We start from the raw sequence: 20,993 nt of genomic DNA on the forward strand, positions 1-20,993 counted from the left end.
GGCACAAAACCAAACAAGCATAAATGCTGTATTCTGCACCTTAGGTGGAGTAACTGCAGCCCTTCAGAAAGGCATTTGGGGGTGCTGGTTGGCAGGAGATGCAACAGGAGTCACCAGTGTATGTGCCCTTGGCAGCCAAGAGGACAAACCTCATCCTGGAGTGCATCAAACACAGCATCATCAGTCGGTCAAAAGAGGTGATTATCCCATCCTATTTAGCATTAGTGCAGCCTCACCTTGAGTACTGTGTTCTGTTCAGGGCCCCACCATTTAAAAAGATTGGGAAGGTACATGAACATATCCAGAGGGTACCTGTGCTACTGGATAAGGTACTGACAGGCATGTCCTCCGAGAAGCAGCTGTGTAGTCCAGGTTTGTCTAATTTGGAGAGATGGGGCTGAGGGGTGACCTCAGTGCTCTCTACGGCTTCCTGAGGAGATGCTGATAGGCAGATACTGCTCTCCTCTCCCTGGTACCCAGTGCCAGGACACATGGAAAACAGCTGAAACCTTCATCTATCATGGGGAGTTCAGACTTGATGAGAAGAAACATTTCTTTACCAAGAGGGTGTCAAACTCTGGAACAGACCTCCTGGAGAGGTGGTTGATGCCTGTTTATCAGTGTTGAAGAGGCATTTGGACAGTGCCCTTAAAAACATACTTTACCTTTTTATCAGCCCTGAAGTGGTCACACAACTGGACTATGAAACTGATGTTGGTCCCTTCCAGCTGAAGTATGTTTCCTGCTTCTCTCCCTACCAGTACATGCTGAGGAAATTCTTGATTACATTTTTTCTCAGCCCTGCACTAGCAGAAGGTACTGAATACCCACATCTTCCATCATTGGCTCAGTCATCTTGAGGGAAGGAAGCACAGACCTTCTGAGGGCATGAGAGAGGCAGATCATCCTGAGATATTTTGATCATTTGCACAAACTTGCAAAAGGCAAGCGTGACGTGATTTTTGAAAGTCTTCTGAGTTCATCCAGCTAAGATGGGTCTGCACAGGATGGCAAAACCCCACATCTCTAACATTAGCAAGGCTCAATGCTTGAGCCCTCTGTCTCATGCAGTACACACTCCTCAGCTAAACAGTTGCAAATCTTTTGGAGGTGAGCAATACCTGTTCAATTCCCTGTGTGTTTTTCTATCTAACATTAAAAGAGTCTGAGAGGAACAGTAAACCACCAGAGAGAAGGTCCATAAGCCCATACCCTATCTCCAAAGTGTCCAACCACCAGTGTTTAAAGGACAGTACATGAGAAGCACAAGTCTACTTCTTCCTGGGTCCTGGGGCTGCTCACAGGCCTTGGGTGGCTGGGGCCAGCCTCCTAGGACCCCCACTCTGTCCTGCCATGGGCCCAAGGGATGTGTACCAGATCAGCCTGGGACCTTCTGTCCCCACCTGTGCCCTGCTGTAGGTGTGCCCATCTCGGCCCCTGTCTACTGGATGCTCTTGGGTCCTGTAATGCAGAGAGCTTAAGAACAGTGATACAGAACTCTTTTAACTGGATGACATAAAAAAGAAAACATCAAACAAAACGCTTGACCAAAAAGATTTGGCCATCTGAAATCACCCACCAACTTTATTAGAATAGACAAGAGAAAGCAAGGATGTCATAAGTGCATTATGTAAGTGTTTTAAAAAGACTGACATTTTATTTTCTAGACCAAACTGTATCTTTCTAACAAACTAAAAACTTAGTTGAGATGAAAACTACGTATTTACCTCTATATGGTGTTCCAACTGATGTGACATACATATTTTTCTCATAATGTTTCAGCCGGTCTTCCAGTACATGAATCTAAACAGAGAACAGTTGACATGATAAATGGTGTTAAACATAAACAGCAGGTAAAATAAGCATAACTGAGGCAGTTTCCAGCTACATATAATCTTTTATAAAAGCAAAATACATTTGCTTTTTAAGGAAGGAAAACATTAAAAACTGCATTATTAAAAACTGTCCCAATGTTGCACACCTGTATATACACATAGAAATATATATAGCAGATGTTAGGCATATATTATATATTAATGTTTCTATTTTATAAATAAGCATATATATATATATATATATATATATATATATTATAGATAACATAGCTTACAACAAAAATTATACTTAAATATCAAAAAAGGTTTAGTTTTGAAAAAAAAATTCCAGAATTTCATAAAGTGCACTGTTCCCTTTTTCACAGTGCAATTGCTTTGCTAACCAGTATCACAAGCGTGTGGTGTTTTTATTCTCAGGGGATAGAGGAATACTTTAAAAAGTACACAGATATTCTGAGAGCAAGTATGAGTAAAAACTATTTTTCTGTCTATTATATTCATAGTACCTTGTATGGAGATGTACCACATCATCACTTGAAAAGAACAAACCTTTTAATATTGCAAACACCAAGTATCAAACAAGAATACTTCTTACTCATTCAACGTCACCCTTACCTGCTCTTTCAATTCTTGCTCCTTCAGTTTTGAATCATTGACTAGTGTTGTCTTCTGTGCAAGTTGCGCCTGAAAAGACAGACATATATGGAAATTGATGAAAATATATCATAGGTACCTTTGCAATAAAGCTATTTCTCCTTTTAACACACACAAACTTACAAGCAGTATTTCAGCTTTAAAAGTGCTCTGCAATGAAAGTATTATAGAGAAAAATAAATAACATGTAAGACTTACCTTCAGTTCTGTTACTGTGACCTATAACAACAATAAAAATTTTGATTACAATGTATGAAAAATCAAGCACTGGAGAAAGAAATATCAATATTTGAGTTCTGATACAGTGTATTAATTGAGGATGACAAAAATTGAAATTACCCAATAATAACAACTAGTCTCATAAATAGTTTAACTTATTTGTATTGACAGTACATAAAGCTGATATTTAAATTATCTCATTTGATTCTGTAATCAATCATCATAAATAAAACTTTAAGAACCTAGCATTTCCAAATCTTTATGAAATACATATTGGAGATGAATAATAATTGAATGAGTATGAAATACATCACAGGATGCCCTAACTACAATTAATACTATTCAGAATATTTTGTTTTCCCTTAAATATTCAAGTCACATTTGGAAATGCAAACATATACCTGAAAATAGCTTCAGTTAAGAGCTTCATGAGCTCTACATCTTGCAAAGATGTTTATGAAGTACAGAAAAAAGTCCAAGCTGAAATTTCTATCTTTCAGTGTTTCAACTCTTAAGGAAAATAATGCTTCAGTAGTCATAGGCGTAACTCAAGTCTGCATAAACATTTCATCATCAAATTATTTATGTGTGAATTCTTTTTTAAAGTAGGCTAAACCTTAACACAGAAATGGTACGTATTCACAGAATCATGGAATATCGTAAGTTGAAAGGGAGCCACAAGAAGCAGAGTCCAACTTTTAAAGTGAATGACCCATGCAGGGATAAACCTGTGACTCTGGCATAATTAGCATCATGCTTTAACCAACTCAGCTGATCTCAGGGTCAATATTACTTTTTTCTTCCCAAGCGTCTTTGCAATTGTGTCAAAAAGGAGATTTATTCCCCATTTCAGTGTGATAAAAATCTGTGATGTCTCCTACACTCCACAAACAAAAAATAGGAGAAAATTATTTCTCTAAGGATCTCAAACCTCTAAGTTAAATTCTTGCTTCTGAAAACCTCAATCAGACATTTATTTTCTGATATGGAGAGACACTTTCTGACATCTTTACCTCCAAACATTAATACTTAAGGTTGTTAGTATTTGTCAGTTTTTTATCACAATAGAGAAGTACTGGTCCAATATCTAGGGTACACTTCACGTCAAAGTGGATATGTTAATGTGTAATGCTTGGTTTAGGCTGACAACAAGCAGCACAGAAAGTTTTATAAGACAAAATTCTGTGATTTGGGAGTCTCTGATTTTAGAACAAAATATGTTGCCCACTTGTTGCATCAAGTCAATGGAAGACTTCAAACTGCTTGACTACTAGTGCTGAAGGGTAAAAGAAAAAAACAAACCCAAAATGTTGCAAAGCAACAAAATAAAAAAGAAATCAAGTGAGACAAAAAATACCATGGCAAACATAATTCATTTGAATGTAAAATCCAGATGTGGATTTATACAGTTATGTTCAGGTATGTTGGCAAGTTCCACAGGCCCTGTCTAATTTTCTCATATATTTCTGTAATGCTGCCTATATATGCTATTGTAGCCATTGCAAATCGTAGCATTACTACTATTGTAGCATTACTATTGAACCAGGTTAAAGCAAAATTAGTTTCCTACAAACATACCAAGCACAGGCAACAGACAAACTGAGACAGGAGTAAAAATTTAAAAAAACTCAATTCCTAAGTAGGACAAAAGAAAACTACCTCTTGACCCCAGAACAGATTGTGTCAGAGTAAGAATTACATCCTGAAATACCGATAAAACAGGAACTGAAAGCCCACTTACATTACTCTAAATATTTGAGCTTTGACTGGATCAGAAGATATACCAGGAATTATGTGCAAATTCCACAGCACAATCTATTAGAATAGTTCATTGTTTTGAGACAAATTCACCATTGTGAATCATATCAAATAAGGCATTTACATTTCGTTGAATCAGCTATGCAAAAGAAAGCTGGTAAACAATTTGCTAAATTTGAATTTTGTTGGAATTCTCAAAATGACTCAAAAAATTCTGATGCCTGTATTCTAGAGAAATCACACATATACACTCGGGGGAAAAAAAAACCAACAAACCTGCATTCTTATTCTGCAACTACTTTGAACATGGATGCTTTAACTGTATCTAAGTACCAGCACTACCACACAACCTGCTCATCTTCCCCCACAGATAAAACCTCCTTATTCTTTAAAACTAAGCTGTTCATCAGTGATGGAGTTCTCTGAACTGGTTTGTACCCACTTATACCCTGGAGAACTCCTTTGAGTTTCTCCAAAGTTTGCCGTGGAAACTCCAAGGAGTGGAGAACTGTGGACAACATTTCAGACACAGGCAAAATTAAATGTTCATTTTGTTAATTGTAAACATATTCACTTTTAGACATTTAATATTTGCAATATTCAAATAGTTAACAGGTCATTGCCCATCTATCTAATACATTTCTGGGAACAGCTGAGGAATCATAAAATGCTAACAGGTTGGAATGGACCTTAAAGATCATCTAGTCTCAACACCCCCTGCCATGGGCAGGGACACCTCCCAGTACACGAGGTTGCTCAAGGCCTTATAAAACCTGACACTGAACACTTGTCAGGGTTGGGGCATCCACAACATCCCTGGGCAATCTGTTCAGTCTCACCACCCTCAAAAATTCCTTCCTAACATCTACTCTAAATATCCCCTCTTTCAAGTTACACCTTTTACTCCTTGTCCTTTCACTACCGTTCCTGATAAAAAGTCTCTCTCCAGCTTCCCTGCAGTAGGCCCCCTTCAGATACTGGAAGTTTGCCATGAGGTCTCCATGCAGCCTTCTCTTCTCCAGGCTGAACAGCCTCAGCTTTCTCAGTCTGTGTTCATAGGGAAGGTGCTCCAGTCCTCTAACAAACTTCATGGCCCTCCTCTGGACTTGCTCCAACAGTTCCATGTCCTTCTTATGCTGGGGACACCAGAATTGTTCACAGTACTCCAAGCAGATCACAGAGAGCAGAGGGGCAGAATCACCTCCTTTGACCTCCTGGCCACGCTCCTTGTGATGCAGCCCAGGACTTGATTGGCTTTCTGAGCTGTGGGCACACACAGCTGGCTCATGTTGAGTTTTTCATCACCTGTCACCCTCAGGTCTTTCTTACCATGGCTGCTCTCAATCACTTCTCTGCCCAAGTCATTGGTGTGTCTGGGATTGCAGTGACCCAGGTGTAGGACTTTGCATTTTGCTTTGTGGAACTTCATGAGGTTTGCTTCTCAAGCCTGTTGAGATCCCTCTGGATGGTATTACTCTTTCCCTCCATCGTGTTGATTGCACCACCACAGAGCTTGGTGTTTTCAACAAATTTGCTGAGGGTGCACTCAGCACTGACAGGTTTGACTGTCTATGTCACTGACAAAGATATTGAATAGTATCAGCCTCAGCTAGTACTGACCCCATGACAGCATTAAAAGCATCATCAGTCAAAAGAGGTGATTATCCTACTCTATTTAGCACTGTTGCAACCTCTCCATGTAACTGGTCTCCATGTGGACAATGAGCCATTAACCCAAACTCTGTGTGTGTGGCCATCCAGCCAGTTCTGTATCCACCAACTGGTTCATCTATCAAATCCCTGTCTCTCCAATCTGGAGACAAGGATGTGCAGAAGAGTGAAATGCTTTGCATTTAGTCCAGGTAGACAATGTCAGCTGCTCTGCTCCTGTCTACCAATGCTGTAGCCCCATCAGAGAAGGTCACCAAATTTGTTAGGTGTGATCTCCCCTTTGTAAAGCCATTTTGGCTGTTACCAGTCACCTCTTTTTTTCTTTTTTTCCTATGTGTCTTTACACAGTTTCCAGTAGAATCCGCTCTATGATCTTGTCTAGCACAGAGGTGAGACTGACTGGTCTGTAGTTTCACTGATATTCCAGTTTCCCCCCCTTTTTAAAAATAGGGGTTATATTTCTCTTTTTCCAATCATCAGGAACTTACCCAACTGATACAATTTTTCAAAAATGATGGATAGTGGCTCAGCAACTTCATCTCCAGCTCTCTCAGGACCCATGAACCTCATTGGGTCCCATGGACTTGTACATATTCAGGTTCCTTAGATGGTCTCAAACCTGATCCTATCCTACAGTGATGTGTTGGTTTTGCTCAGCCTGGTTTTTGGTAGTGGTGGGGCTTCAGAGGTGCCTTCTGTGAGAAGCTGATGGAAGTTTCCACCATGTCCAGCAGAGCCAATCTCTGATGGCCCTGAAGATGGACATGCCAAGGCTGGGCCAATTAGAGATGATGATAATGCCTCTGTGATAACATATTTAAGAAGAAAATCAAAACAAAGTGGTGGTGCAGTTTTAATTCCAGCAGAGAAGAAGAGAAGGTGAGAACATGTGAGGGAAACAACATGGAGACACCAAGGTCAGTGGAGAAGGAGGGGCAGGAGGTGCTCCAAGCGCCAGAGCCGAGATTCCTCTACAGGCTGTGGTTAAGACCATGGTTAAGGAGCCATGCCCCTGCAGCCCATGGGGGTTCATGGGGAGTGCAGAGATCCACCCACACCCCATGGGGGAGGCGCTCACACTGGAGCAGGTGGATGCCTGGAGGAGGCTGTGATCCAGTGGGAGACATGGTGGAGAGAGGGGGCCCCTGCTTCCAGGCTGGAGCAGCCTGTCCTTGGAGGACTGCACCCCGTGGAAGAGTGGCCTACACTGCAGCAGTTTTGTGAGGACTGTTTGCTTATGGGAGCAGTTTTTGGAGAACTGCTGCTCATGAGATTGAAACCAGGTTGGAGAAGTTCACAAAGAAGTGTCTCCCATGGGAAGGGACCTCACAGAGAGCAGGGATGGACTCCTCTTCCTGAGCAGCAGAAGAAAACTTCAGGTGACAAACTGAGCAAAACTCTCATCCTGTCTCCCTCTGCTGTCATTGGGAAGGAGGGAGGGGCTGGGGGAAGAAAAGGTGTTTTTAAGGGTTTCTTTTACTTCTCATTATCCACTTCTGATTTTGTTAGTAATAAATTCACTTTGTAAGTCTAAGTTGAGCCTGTTTTGCCCTTAGAGTGTTTTCTCCTGGTCTTCATCTCAACTCATGAAGCCTTCACTAAATTTTTTTTCTCCTCTGCCCAGCTGTGATAGGGGAGGGTGAGTAAGTAGCTTTAATGGTTGCCTTGCATTTGGCCAGTGTCAAACCATGACAAATGGGCTCAGGGTCTTTGTCCTCCCAGTCCCTGAAGCTGCCTTTCTTCATTTGGGTGGCATGGCTGGAGCACTTGCCATGGAATACAGAGGCACAGAAGTTGTTGAGAACCCCAGCCCACTATTTGTCCAGTGTTGTATTGCACTAAATAGTTTATTTAGTTGTTGTTGCACTGGTGATGGCAATTTCTACTGAGCATGTTGGGTAAAGTAGATGGGTTTTCCCCCTCCCTCATCACATGGTCTCCCCCTCACACACCCCCCCTGTTATACACACCTGGTCTGTCCCTCAGGTGCTTCGCCCCTCCCCAGTGGTATCCCATTGGCTCCGGTTCTCTCTCCCCCGCCCCCAACCCCCTAGGGTATAAAACCTCCTGTATGAGAGTTCCAACCTCTCTTTTGTACCTGGGTGACCCATCACCTGTGACCTGCTCCAAGCCAATAAACAGGATACTTGCACCCACGTGGAGAAGAGCGCCTCTCGTCTTTTACCTTTGTCTATGCGGGTCCGTGTGGGCTAGAGTCTTATGCTAGCCAGATTGGACTCATATAAGGCCCAGGAAAAACACGGATTACCACAGTCCAGGGTAGCCAGGTTTCCCATTTTCTTCCAAAGAGGGCCCACATTACCCCAGTACTCTTCAGACTTTTCATAATCATGTTTTAGAAGTTAGGAGTCTCTTTAAGAATCTTTCTCTAGATAATAAGATTATGTAAGACTATCAGTAGGTGAACAAGGGTTAATTAAGAATACAAGGCAGTCTTAGATTTCTGCTTTTCGTATTATGAAAACAACTCATACCATGGGAAAGTAATATAAAGGGTTTTGTACACAAATGCAAGGCAGAAGTAACAAACACTAGGTCAGTGAGATAATTTGTACTTTTGGTTTCTAATGTCAAATATATAAATTTTTTCTCCCCAGGGCTACCTGTTGTAAAAATTAAAATATTAAAAGAAAGGTCAATATGAATTCTCATCAATGACTCAACAACTCATACACTTTTTCTTTCCTCAGTATAATAACACCTAGTAGTATTTTCACCAAAGAATTCTTCAAATTAAAGTGTAATCTCAGAAAGACAAAAGAATGAAAGCAGTCTTCTTTCAATACAGGCCTCTCTATCCATAAAGGATATATTTAAGGCACTAGTTCAGACACCTCTGAAATGAGAATTTTTAAAAAATCACTCTAAAAATTACTTAATGGGATTTTCTTTCCTTCTAAAGGGCTTCCAGTAAAATCAAGATAAACACATGTAGAGGACAAAAAAGCCCAACCTTAATAACAATAACAGAACTGCACTTTTCAACATACCAATCAAAAAGGTAGTACCAAATATCGCACTCTCTAAAGAGACTCATTTTGTTTGTGAAAGTGAAGACCAGATACATAAATAAAGTCCAGTTAGGAATAAACTACAGAATTTCCCATGGACCAAGAACTTCACATTTAGAGATATAAAAACAAATGTCAGTGCCAGCTCACTTTTTCACTGTTGCAATGTTCCTCTTCCACAATCCTTCGTTTGTATTCCTTCTGCAAGTCTTCCAGCTGTGCCTGCAACTCATGAACTTTTGCTGTCATCTCTTCTTCACGAGACTTCAAAATACAGGCAAAAAATCACTTTTACAATGAATCATTTAACTCAAAACTTTAATTATGGTGGACATAAGACAATCAACAAACGTTATACTATACACAGAAAGGATATGCTTGATATTTGTATAAAAGCTAGATACACCATACTCCTACAGAACAGACCAAGAAAAAGAATTGGTGCTTAACAAGATTTTGTAGGCCTCCAACAATAAAGATTACGTAGCTAGGATTACAGTCACATTTTTTTAAATTCGAAAAAAAGATCTATTTCTCTTGGGCATTAAAACAGCATGTGAGTATAATCCAGAAAGTGCATGAAGTTCATGACTTTCATGGAAGGGGTAGATGACAATACAAAATTAATTATGAAAGTGACAAGGACCTAAATCCTTTCCTCAGCCACTCTCACAAAGATCCTATGAAAGCAGTTTTAAGTGCATTTTCCAAAACAATGACCAACTATTTCCCATTCTCAAGGATTTGGAAGGCAGTATTCAGTGTAGAGGAAAGAAGCTGTAACAAGAATGGTAGGGAGGAAATTAACTCTTCCTGTATAGGAGAAAAATACAGTGACCTAAATCTAGGAAGTTAATCCATCTATCTGACACTTCACAAAAACAAGTATTTTTAAAAATTGTGTCCCCTCTGGGCTTTTTGTGAGAGAATACGTTAGGGATCTTATAAAGCAGCACTCCAATTCCTAGTGTACATCTCTGTTGCTGAACAAAACTCAAACTCTAGTTTCACTCATGCTAACTGTACACGGCACTCAGTCAGCTGATGGCCCTACTAACACAGTAGTACTTCAAGTCAAATGAGTACAATTAATTAACTGATAAGTCCAGCACTGCTGATAGAAATTTTGTTCTATTCAAACATATCAGGAGTACAAATTATAATGATACAGATTATTCTCTGAAAAAGTAAGTGTAGGACTAGAAAGCTGATCTAGGCTTAAAAGACTTATGGTATGCCATTACTAATAAAAGAATTACTTCCCTCTAAGACCAATTTTTAAGGTGTTCCTTGCACATGATTTAAGAATAAAACACCTTTCCCATGCAGCCCGTCAGTGCAGAATGCATCACCAAAAAGAAATTAAGCAAATCTACCCACAAATAATGGGTACAATGCAGTATCTGAGCAATATGATGCAGTATCTGAGCAATTTTTGCAGCCTCAAAGTTTAAAAAATATCCATGCTCAAGGAAAACCTTGCTCAAACATCATGACCTCCAAACAATGTTAGCTTCTATTCACTCCCATGATTTTTTTATGCCCTCGGAATTGGATTAATAATTAATTTTTTTTAAGAAACATTTTCTCTTTTTTTATATTATATTTATAAACATTTTTTCTTTTTTTATATTATATTTATCTTTTTGTATTTTTAAACTGGGGTTATACTCCCCAGTTTAAAAATTTTCAATACCTGGCATATTAAGGGATAGTGATGGTTGTTGTTCTGGCTTTTGCAGACTTTTTTGACTTTTTGCCAACCAAGAATCTAAAATTTTACAATTTTTACACAACTGTTTAATTTAATAAATCACAATTGAATGCACTTCATTCTTAGTTATAAAAGATAACTGAAAGGCTGAAAAGAATTTAAACTCAAAATGATGAATGACACTTTTGTAAAAGGGACATACCTATGAGCAAATATTTGGATAAACCCCTGAAGAGAGATTTTTATTTTGAATTTAAAATTATTAGAGATCAAGTGGGGTTTTAACATGCTACTGATCTGCATTTACAGTAAGAACATATTGTTCCATATAGCATCTGGCATACTCTGAAAATAAGCTAGATGATATTTGGATTTAATTACAGTTATATACTAAGACTTCAAAAAAGTTATAGTTTCCCAAATCTTAATCAGAAAGCCTATCCTGTACTCTCATAGAAGGCATTACAACAAATGAAAAGACACATAACTGAAGTTAGGTATTTTATTTTTAGCTCATAGCTAGGCTTAAAATAAACTAGCTGGAAAACAGCATTCAATTTTTCTCTAATGACATACTTTATCTGAAGAAAAAATACTTAGCTCCCTAGCTATGCTGATCTAAAAATCCTTTAATTAGGGAGACTTTCATGAAATCTTATGTGATAAAAGTTTGCATAAAAGAAAACAACACATAAAGCAAAAGTGGAGCACTTCACAAGCAAATCATATTAAGTTTAACAGATGGAATGATTCTTGCTTGTCTTCAAGGATAAATAAACCAAGTTAGACAATTTTTAGCATCAACCATGTTTAAAATGCAACAGAGTATCAAAGCTAGATGAGCGAGATTCATTCTTGCAATTGGCTTTATTTTTGTTTCATCTTCTTACAATTTGAGACAAACTTCTCTGCACCATATGAAATTTGTCAAACACATCATAAGCCAAGTCAAGTATAAGTGAGGTGATAACTGGTAACTTTAGGTTAAATCTGGTGATGTGTATGTTCCTATTTCTATCAGAGATGTCAATGAGCATGATATACATCCAATTTAACATAAATATTTCTCAACTTTTGAGATACTTGCAATACTTCTTTCAGGAAAAAAACTTACTTTTTTTTTCAATTCCCTAAAATAACAGAAATAAAACACTAACACATATAACTATGAAAGACAGATATATAGAATACCCATGTATTCTGTAATTTAAAACATCAAACTACAGTTTATTTCAGTTCCAGGTAACTGTCATTGCTATCTTCAGTGAGATGCAAAAAAGGACAGTGTTCATGTCCTTCAATTCAAATTAGCCTAAACCTTCAAGATCATACAATGACTACACCATACTTGTTTCTGACATTAAGGATGAAAGGAGCAGAAAACACAAAGGAATTACACCTGCATGAGTTGAAATCACATACCTATCTGGGCCTATAAAGTAAGGACCCGAATGGCAACACACTGCACACTGAGATAAGAAAAATTTAAATCCTCCAGAAATGCAGAATTTAGATCTATGGTATGAAAAAAACCCCTACAAAACAAAACAAAACAAAAACCACAAACAAACAAACAAAACACACACACACACACACACACACAAAACCCCCAAAAAACCTAAAAAACCCACAAAAACAAAAGAAAAAAAAGCAACCAAAAAACCCCCCAGAACCCCCAAAAAGCAACCTTGTTTTTTAATATCAATCAATTTTTCTAAATTAGGAAACAAAAGATGGGGACTCTAAGGGTAAAACCGTGCTAACTCTATTCATCCCGCTAGAAGTTCAAAAATCAGAGTGAAACATAACAGCCTGCTTACATGTTTGAAATTTTTAGTATGAAGCACTCAGTAATGTTAAGTGCATAGATCTTTGAACTGGTAACTGATCACAAAACAGTCCACTTACATCTATTACTGCTGGCTCTATTCATGGAAAAGTCTCTTTTATTACATTGTTTGTGCAAAGATGACTAAGATTAACAAATTTAAAGCCTGCATTCTAATATGATGTAGAGTCTAGCACTGAAAACCATTTAATGTTTTTGACAGGGAAAATTTACTTGGCTAAAGCAAGAGGTATCCTTGGTAAAGTATACTTAAACTGAAATTGGCTGGTAACTTCTGGTTGAAATGCTACTAGAGAAAAAGTATGTCTACCTGCAAATATCATGGAGAAAACCTGTTCATTGCAAGCAAAAAAAAGAAATCTTTACTAGTATAAAAACTATGCAAACACACTGCACCCTGCATGGAACAGAACCTTACTTTAACTTTTCATGGCACCAACCTCAGGAGGACATCAGAGGAAGGAGATAGAGAGTGAGACTGCCCCATAAACACTGTATTTATAAAAAACAATACACCACCACCACCACAATTCTACTAAATGCTTAAATGCCACTCAGTTTTCTCATTCTAGTCTGGCACACAAACTGCAAGGAGGTAAGGACTTAGCCACCTAATTTTTATTGAATGATCAAAGTTAGGGTTTAATTTATGATGTTCTTTCATGCCCATAAACTACAGAAACAAATATTTTAATTGCAAGCTGAGTCACCAGATATATCAAGTGTAATTCAAGCAGTAAGAGCTTTACTAGAAAGAACTACAATTTTTCTATCTATATATGCTATCAAAAAAGAGTAATTTTGAAATTTATGTAGTCATATCACTTCTCAAAAGGTACCTCAAGGATTTCTTCATATTTTTTCACAGTTCTTTTTAGATCATCCTCTTTTTCAACAATTTTTTTATGCAACTGTGTTGTCTCTATGTGATGATTTTCTATTAATTCATTTTCTACCTCCTGGGCTTTACCTACAAAAAAAAAAAAAAAAAAGTTAGGCAATATTAAAAAAAGCATGGTTTTGGTTTTGTTTTGGTTTTTTTTTTAATTATGTCATAACTGATAACAAGTCCAGAACTGCTGATGGAAATTTTGTTCTATTCAAAAATCTCAGGAGTACAAATTACAATGATACAGAATATTCTCTAGAAAAGGAAGTGTGGGACTTACTACATTTAATTTTTTTTTTTAAAGTAACTGTAAGGAAAACTTGCCAGGAAAATTCATTTTTTCCACACTATCAGTTACTATTATGTCCCTTGATCCTAACATGTACAAAATTTGCTGTCTGCAGTTTGGTACCTGGAGAAATTTTTTCTACCTGGTGCTGGAACTAGCTTCTAGAAGATGACAACCTATATTCATTAACTAATTCTATCTCCTGTTCTATCTAGAGATGTAACTGAAGCTTTTGCAATCTTCAGAAACTCCTCCCCTGTAGGTGTACTTCTAGTAACTGGAATCAAACCACACCTTTTTCTCACTTTTCTAATCTCCAAGTTACACTATGGTGGCAAAAGACTGAGAAGACGAAATATGTTGTACTCTAGCTATAATCACATTGTGTTACAATCAGACATCATATCCAGTTGGTACCTGTTAGTGGTTAGTGAATGAAGTCTGCAAGATGCAGCTAAGAAAACGCAATTCTGATTCCTATATGGATCTAAGTGTCTCTAAAAGGTAAGTTTCTCTCCAGGTGCCATATATTCAAAAATGGAAAGTCGAAGTTTTTACTACCGGAGACAAAGTAGCATTGCAATGGAAACTTACCAATGCACTTTCACCTTCAAAATTCTACTCTCATTTTCTTTTCTTTTATATATATGACAGAAAGATAGGCACCTCTGGCTATTATGGGTAACTCTTGCCATGGCAGGAGTAAAGAGTGCTAGATCAAAGATCCATCCTGCAGAACAGCTACATATGCATTTTCCTAATTGTACTACAATTAATATTTAAGTTATTTCCTGAGCAAGACAAGTTATTTCCCTAAGTTCTCTAGACATTCATAAAACACATGTTGTGTTTATCACAATCACAGGTAAAATCCCTCCCTCAAAACAGCAATAACTGAAGATTAAATTCTCTGACTATTTTACTGATTACAGTTATATTAATATTGCACTTACTGATTGTCTCTTTTACTGCTGTTTCCAATTCTCTCTCTTTTTGAGCCAACTGGGTATTGAACTCTCTTATTAACTGCTTTAAGGTGGAGTTGTGCTTTAACTCAATGTCTTCTTGTTCACATCTGTACAAAAATACAGCAAGGAAATATAACATTTAAAGACTGTGTGAAAACACAAGGCAAGGCAACAGATCTGGGAATTTCTTGAAAACTATTTTAGAAGAGGATGGTTTTGAATTGTATGAATTCTGTGAGATTCATGGAGGCTTTATCTTCCTCTCCTATCTAATTCCACTGGTAGGCATAGGTGTTTCATTTAAAAACAACCCAGAATTGAACTACTCCAAAGATATGGAGTTTTTGCTGAGGAAGTTGAAGAACTGAAAGAAAAGAATATGCCATAAAACAATTTTTAGGGACTTTTTAGAGTTGTTTGAGAAACTATTAAAAGTGCTAAGCAGTGCACTGCATTTTGTGCAGTACATATGAACAATTTTGATATCAACTGAACATGAAGCTCTCAGTACTAAGTTTCAATAAACTTCGTTTCCTGTTTGAGAAAAATAGAATTATATTATATGCTTCAGCAATGTTGAAAATTACCATCACTGAAACAGATCAGAAATGGTATTACTCTGCCAAATGTCAAACCTCTTTTCCTTCTGTTTCTCTAAGTCTATTTAGAACAATTAAAGAAAAACATCAGTCATTATTTCCTTGTTGCAAACTGAGCTTTAGAAAAGTATTCTTGAGGTTTTAGTGGCTAGAGATAAAGTACGGAAATTGTAACACAGACAGGAATAAAGAATTTACCTGATTTTTTGCTCCATTTCCTCTAACGACTCTTTCTTTACTATGTCAAGCTCTTGCTGATGTTCCTTTCGCAGAGTACGTATGTCTTTTTGAAGATTATTCACCTCTTTGCGTAGTTTCTGTTTCTCCCCTTCAGTCTCTTCCAGTTTAGTCTGTAAGTCCTTCTGCTGGTTCTGCATATCCACTAGTAACTTCTGCAGCTCCAAAACAGATCTGGACTTTTCTTCAGCATTTTCCTCAAAAGCTTTCAGACTGTCATTTTTTTCACCCAACTGTTGCTGTAGACATTTTAGCTTTTCTTCATATCTTAAAGTCATATCTTCCTTCTCAATCTTAAGCACTTCCATTTTCTTCACTATATTATTTTCTAACTCTTTTATCTTCTGTTCTAAAGACTGACTGACTGCCTCCTTCTCCTGCATTTTTTTCTGTAAGTCTCCAATTATATTCTCCATATCAAGATATTTTTGTTCTTTAACTTTCAATTCTTCCCTACTGCTTGCTAAAACACTGCCACAACAAGCATGCTCATCCACTAACAATGAATATTTTTTGGTTTGCTCCTCAAGTTCTTTCCTGAGACTTTTTGTCCTAACCTGCTCTTCCTGATGGCTCTTCTCAACACATTCTAGTTTTTTAAGGAGTTCTTTCTGTTTGTTTTGCAGTTCTAGATGACAGTCATTACTCTCTTGTTGTTCTTTCTCATACTTCTGTAATAATGCATCTTTTTCAGTTAAGCCCTTCTGTAACACCTGCATTTTCTCTTTGTATGTCTGTTGAACACTCTCAAGTAAGTTATTTTTTTCTTGTTCCACAGCAGCTTTTACACTCTCTACTTTTTCTAGCATCTCCTTCTCTAATTCTGTGGAATCTCTTGTTGACTTAATTTTTTCTTCTAAGGACTCAATTTTGGCTTCTCTCTCCTGTACTTTCTGCTCCAACTTTCTTAACTGATCATCCCTATCTTGCTTAAATTGCTGTTCCTTTTCTTCCATCTGAGACAGTAACTGCTTCCTAATAGAACCTATTTTTTGCTCTGCCTTCTTTTTCAGATCAGCTAGCTTAGTGCTGTTCTCTGCATTCAGTCTCTCTTCTAATTCTTTCAGTTCTTCCTCTTTCTTTTTAAGTATCACTGACTTCATTTGATCAAATTCCTTCTCCTTTGCTTCAAAATCAGCTTTCAGTGAACTTATTTGCTTTTCAAGATTAAGCACTTTTTCTTCAGCCTTCTCAAACCTATTCTCCTTTTCAAAAGCCACCTTCTCTGCCTGATGGAGTTGCCAAGCTATTTCTTTTTTCTCTGTGTTTTTTTGTTCATTACACTTTTTAAGTTCCTCCACCAAGGAATTATTTTCTAAGGTTTTCTGAGCAATGTCTTTTTCTAGTTCAGCAATTTTTGCTGCTTGTTTTTTTAACTTTGAAGCTAACTCACTTTCTTCCTCTTCCCTCCTGTTTTGCTTTTGTTCCAATTCACTTTTTAAACTATCAAGATTCCTGCTTTGTTTAGCCAGCTGTTCCTTCAGTTTATTTAGCTCTTCATCTTTTTTATTGGCTTCAGTATTGCTTAATTCAAGTTTGCTCTGCAAATCTTTGATAGTATCATGATTTTGTGTAAACTTGGTTTGTGCTTTCATCTTCCACTCTGACAGCTGGGCTGTGCAATGGTCTATCTGATCAAGAGCTGATGCTTTTTCTTGATTCAGCATCTCAACTCTGGATGATAATTCTTCTACTTGATTTAACAACTGCAACCGATCCTCTTGATATTGGTTGCTTAACAGAGATATGGCTGCTTCCTTCTCTCTTAAAGTTACTGTGCTTTCAAGTCTAACATTAAGGTCATTAACTGTTTTGTTGAGAGCAGACACTTCAGATTGGTTTTCCTGGAGTTCTTCCCTCACTGATGTGACAGCATTGATATTTTCAGATAACTCTTTCCTCATCTGTGTTATGCAAGTTTCTTTCTCTGATGCTGCTTGCTGCTGATGCCCTCCCTCTTTTTGCAGTTGTTTATTTTCTGTTACAAGTCCTGCAATGTCAGTTCTCATGGACATAATTAAATTGTCCTTCTTCTGCAGTTCTTGCATTGACTTTTGCAAAGAAGTAGTAGAAGCAGAATGATGCTCTGTTATTTCCCTAAGTTGAGCTTCTAATTCAGTTATCTTACTTGTTTTGATTAATATTGCTTCTTTAACCTTTGCAGTTTGGCGCTCACAGTCTGCAATTTTACATGTTATTAGGCCAATTTTTTCATTGCATTTTTCAATTAATTCATTGCCTTTTATTTGCAATGAAGCTTCAGCATTCTTCCAAGCATCTAACTGGGCTGTAAGTTCTCCTGACAACCTTTTAAACTCAGTTTCTTTTAACCAAATTGACTCTATTTTTTTGTCATCATTTTCATTATCTTTATACTGAGAAGATAGCACAGTTTGGAGTTTTTCTTCAAGGATTCTCAGTGTATCAGCCAGCTCAGTAATTGTGGCTTTGTCCTTCTCTTCAACTGCCTTCTGTTTACTGCGTTGTTCCTGAAGTCCTGTCTGCTGTTTCAGAGACTGCTTAAGATCACTTTCCAGTTTTTTCAACTGTGTTTTCATGTCACTTTCCTTATCTGACAAACCACTCACCTTAGCCACTGACTGCCTTAGCTGTTCTTGTAACTCCTTCAGGCATTCTTCCCTTTTCACTTGTTCTTTCTTCAGTTGGATTATTTCTGTTCTAGAGTTCTCCTTTTCAGCACTGAAGATTAAAAGCTTCTGTTTCAGGTCTCCAATTTCCTGTTCTTTCTCTTGCAGTTCCATAGCATGTTGTTCCTTGAGCTCTTCAATCTGCTGATTAAGTTTCTTTTCCCAGCTTTGGATTACTTCTTCCAATTTCCTCATGTGGTCCTCAGCAAGACTGTCTAGTTGCTCTTTCTGATTAGATTCCAGTTTTGACACTGCATCATTAATTCCAGATGAGCTGGCATGTGCCATTTCCAAAATTTTAGTATTAAATTCACTCTCTTTCTGGCTGAATTCCAACTGCTTGTTTTCAAGCTCTTTTTTAAGTTTAGCTTCCTGCTCAGCAAGTTTACTTTTGAAAGTTTCCTGGATATCTTTTGATTTCTGTTTCATTTTCTCCACTTTCTTCTCCTGACATTTTAGTTTACTTTCATACTCTCCTTGTAAAGCACTAATTCTCTCCTCTGCAACTAACAGTTTCTGTTTAAGCTCTTCCACTTGCTTGTTCTGTAACTTCTTCATGTGCTCCATTTCATTTTCCTTCTCAGTCAGACTTCTCTTCATCTTATCAGCCTTTCTCTGTAGGTCCTTCAGTTGACATTCATACTGCTGTGTTAGAATGGTTATTTTCTGTACATTTTCGATTCTTTGCTCCTCTAGCTTCGCAGACACTTGGAAAAGTTCAGCCTCAGATCTTTCTGCAGATTCCTTCATTTTCCGTTCATGTGCTTTTAACTCCTCCAAATGTCTGTCCTTCTCCTCCAGTGATTGTTTGAGCTTGTTGAGTTCCTCTTTGAGTATCTTCTCAACACCTTGAATAGACATTTCATGCTCTTTTAACATTGTTTCAATCACTTCATTGTGCCGTTTCCTCTCTTCTTCCAACTTTCCTTTCAATTCTTGCTTAGCTTCACACACTTTAATATTTAATTCTGAGAGCTCTTGCTCTAAATCATGACGTATTTTTAGTGCTTCTGATAGCTCAGAAGACAGTGCTTCTAATTCTGTTTGTTTCACATCAAGTTTTTCTAATGTTTTTTCATTCATCTCTTCTATGTGTGCACAGAAAATTGTTTCTTTCTCTTTTAAAATGGTTTGTATCTCTTGTTGTTGTTTCCCTCTTATTTCTTCTATTTCAGTTATTTGTTGTTGCTTTAAAATTTCAAGTTTTTCTGTCCAAAACTTTTCTTGCTGCTGTTTCACATTCTCTAGTTCTTTATTGTGTTTTTCAGCCATATCATTGATTTCCTTACTGTGCTGGGTTTTTTCAGATGCTATGAGAGTATTTAATTCCTCCGACTGCTTTCTGTCATCTTGCAAATACTTTGCAAGAGAGCTTTCCAGTTCAAGAATCCTCTGTTAGAATACAGTTTTAAAAGAACATGAATATTCAAAAGGTAAAAATTTGATTAATCTTTTAAAAATCTTACCAGGTTCACATAACTCCAGGTTATTTATTCCATTATTTTTAGTGAATGTCAACTTCTTAAATAAGCTTTCCATTCATCTGGTTTGTTCTCATTTTTGCTTCTATTATGGAGAGTTAGCTAATTAATAAAAAACTCCCTATCTCACTACAGTGAAAAGAAACACAAAAAACTAAAAACAATGGAACTAATTCAAATAAAGTAAGTAGGGATATTTATGAGAGGTATGTTCACATTTTCTTCTTAAACTAAAGTACCAACATATAGGATGAAAAATATAGGGAATTTACAATAGTATTATGGAGTTTTGTATGTGCCTATTGATTTATCATAATTCTACCTCCCATGGAAATGTTGCTGTAAAGCTTTAATGTTTCTTTAGGCAAAACTTTGAAACAAATATCTGGGAGTGGTGGAATAATGTACAAACTTGCATTAGCAGAAAATACAGTCTTACTTATTACATAAAGCAATGAACACTTCAAAACCTTTAGCAAATTTTTTTGCTTACTGTGGTGGTGCACTCCCCCCTCCTCTCAGGCTGCACTGATATCTGAGAAATGTTCGTTAGGCCTCGGCCTTGGAAAAAATAGTATCTGGACTCAGCTCTTCCCAAGCTTATCAAACACCCTGTCTATTCCCAGGAACTGCTGCTGTCTAACAAGCTCAGGTTTTCCCTACGAACAGCACTGGAAACTATTTTTCTTGCCTGAATGGCATAAAATCCCTGTTCTCACCCTATTAAAGAAAGTGCCAACACAACTGTGGGCACGATGAAACATTGTTATGACTAAAGCCCACTCTCTAGTGATCTCATTAAACAGCAGTCCCAAAATGGGGCCCTTTGAGCTCTCCTGGACCACAGCAGGCTGCAATCAGCCATCTCCCTCTAAGTGGGACACCTGTCAGAATAGTGCACTGTCAAGATTTTTGTACTTGGAGGATCGACAAAAAAAATTATGATTACAGGGCCAACACCCTCACTCCTCAAGGCTCAACCCTTCACTTGTTGGGGAGGTGCAAAGGCATCCAAAGTGAGTATTTCACGTACCTTCAGGGGAATTTTTCACAGGCACCTTGCTGGCACTAACTGTTTATGTCTGTGTGCATTCACAGGAGCATATGCTATAGCAAAGCTAGGAGAAATGCTGCTTTCTTAGATTTTTGA

The 20,993-nt window shown here is 37.5% G+C and overlaps 1 protein-coding gene across 8 annotated transcripts in view; it reads right to left on the minus strand.

The window, feature by feature from the left end:
* GOLGA4 (golgin A4) overlaps positions 1–20,993 on the minus strand; it is a 78,082-nt gene that overhangs the window by 7,301 nt on the left and 49,788 nt on the right. For 6 of the 8 annotated variants that reach the window (XM_050971256.1, XM_018924030.3, XM_050971257.1 and 3 more), the window contains 7 exons: positions 15,676–19,754; positions 14,864–14,985; positions 13,572–13,702; positions 9,320–9,433; positions 2,688–2,708; positions 2,451–2,519; positions 1,728–1,803 (listed from right to left, as the gene is read on the minus strand). In XM_050971256.1, coding sequence (XP_050827213.1) covers positions 1,728–1,803; positions 2,451–2,519; positions 2,688–2,708; positions 9,320–9,433; positions 13,572–13,702; positions 14,864–14,985; positions 15,676–19,754 — 4,612 coding nt within the window. Of the gene's footprint in view, positions 1–39; positions 1,462–1,727; positions 1,804–2,450; positions 2,520–2,687; positions 2,709–9,319; positions 9,434–13,571; positions 13,703–14,863; positions 14,986–15,675; positions 19,755–20,993 lie in introns of all 8 variants that reach the window. The other 2 variants (XR_007776940.1, XR_007776939.1) reach the window with 2 other exon arrangements.

Source organism: Serinus canaria, chromosome 2 (assembly GCF_022539315.1).
Source record: "Serinus canaria isolate serCan28SL12 chromosome 2, serCan2020, whole genome shotgun sequence".
Lineage (NCBI taxonomy): Eukaryota > Metazoa > Chordata > Aves > Passeriformes > Fringillidae > Serinus > Serinus canaria.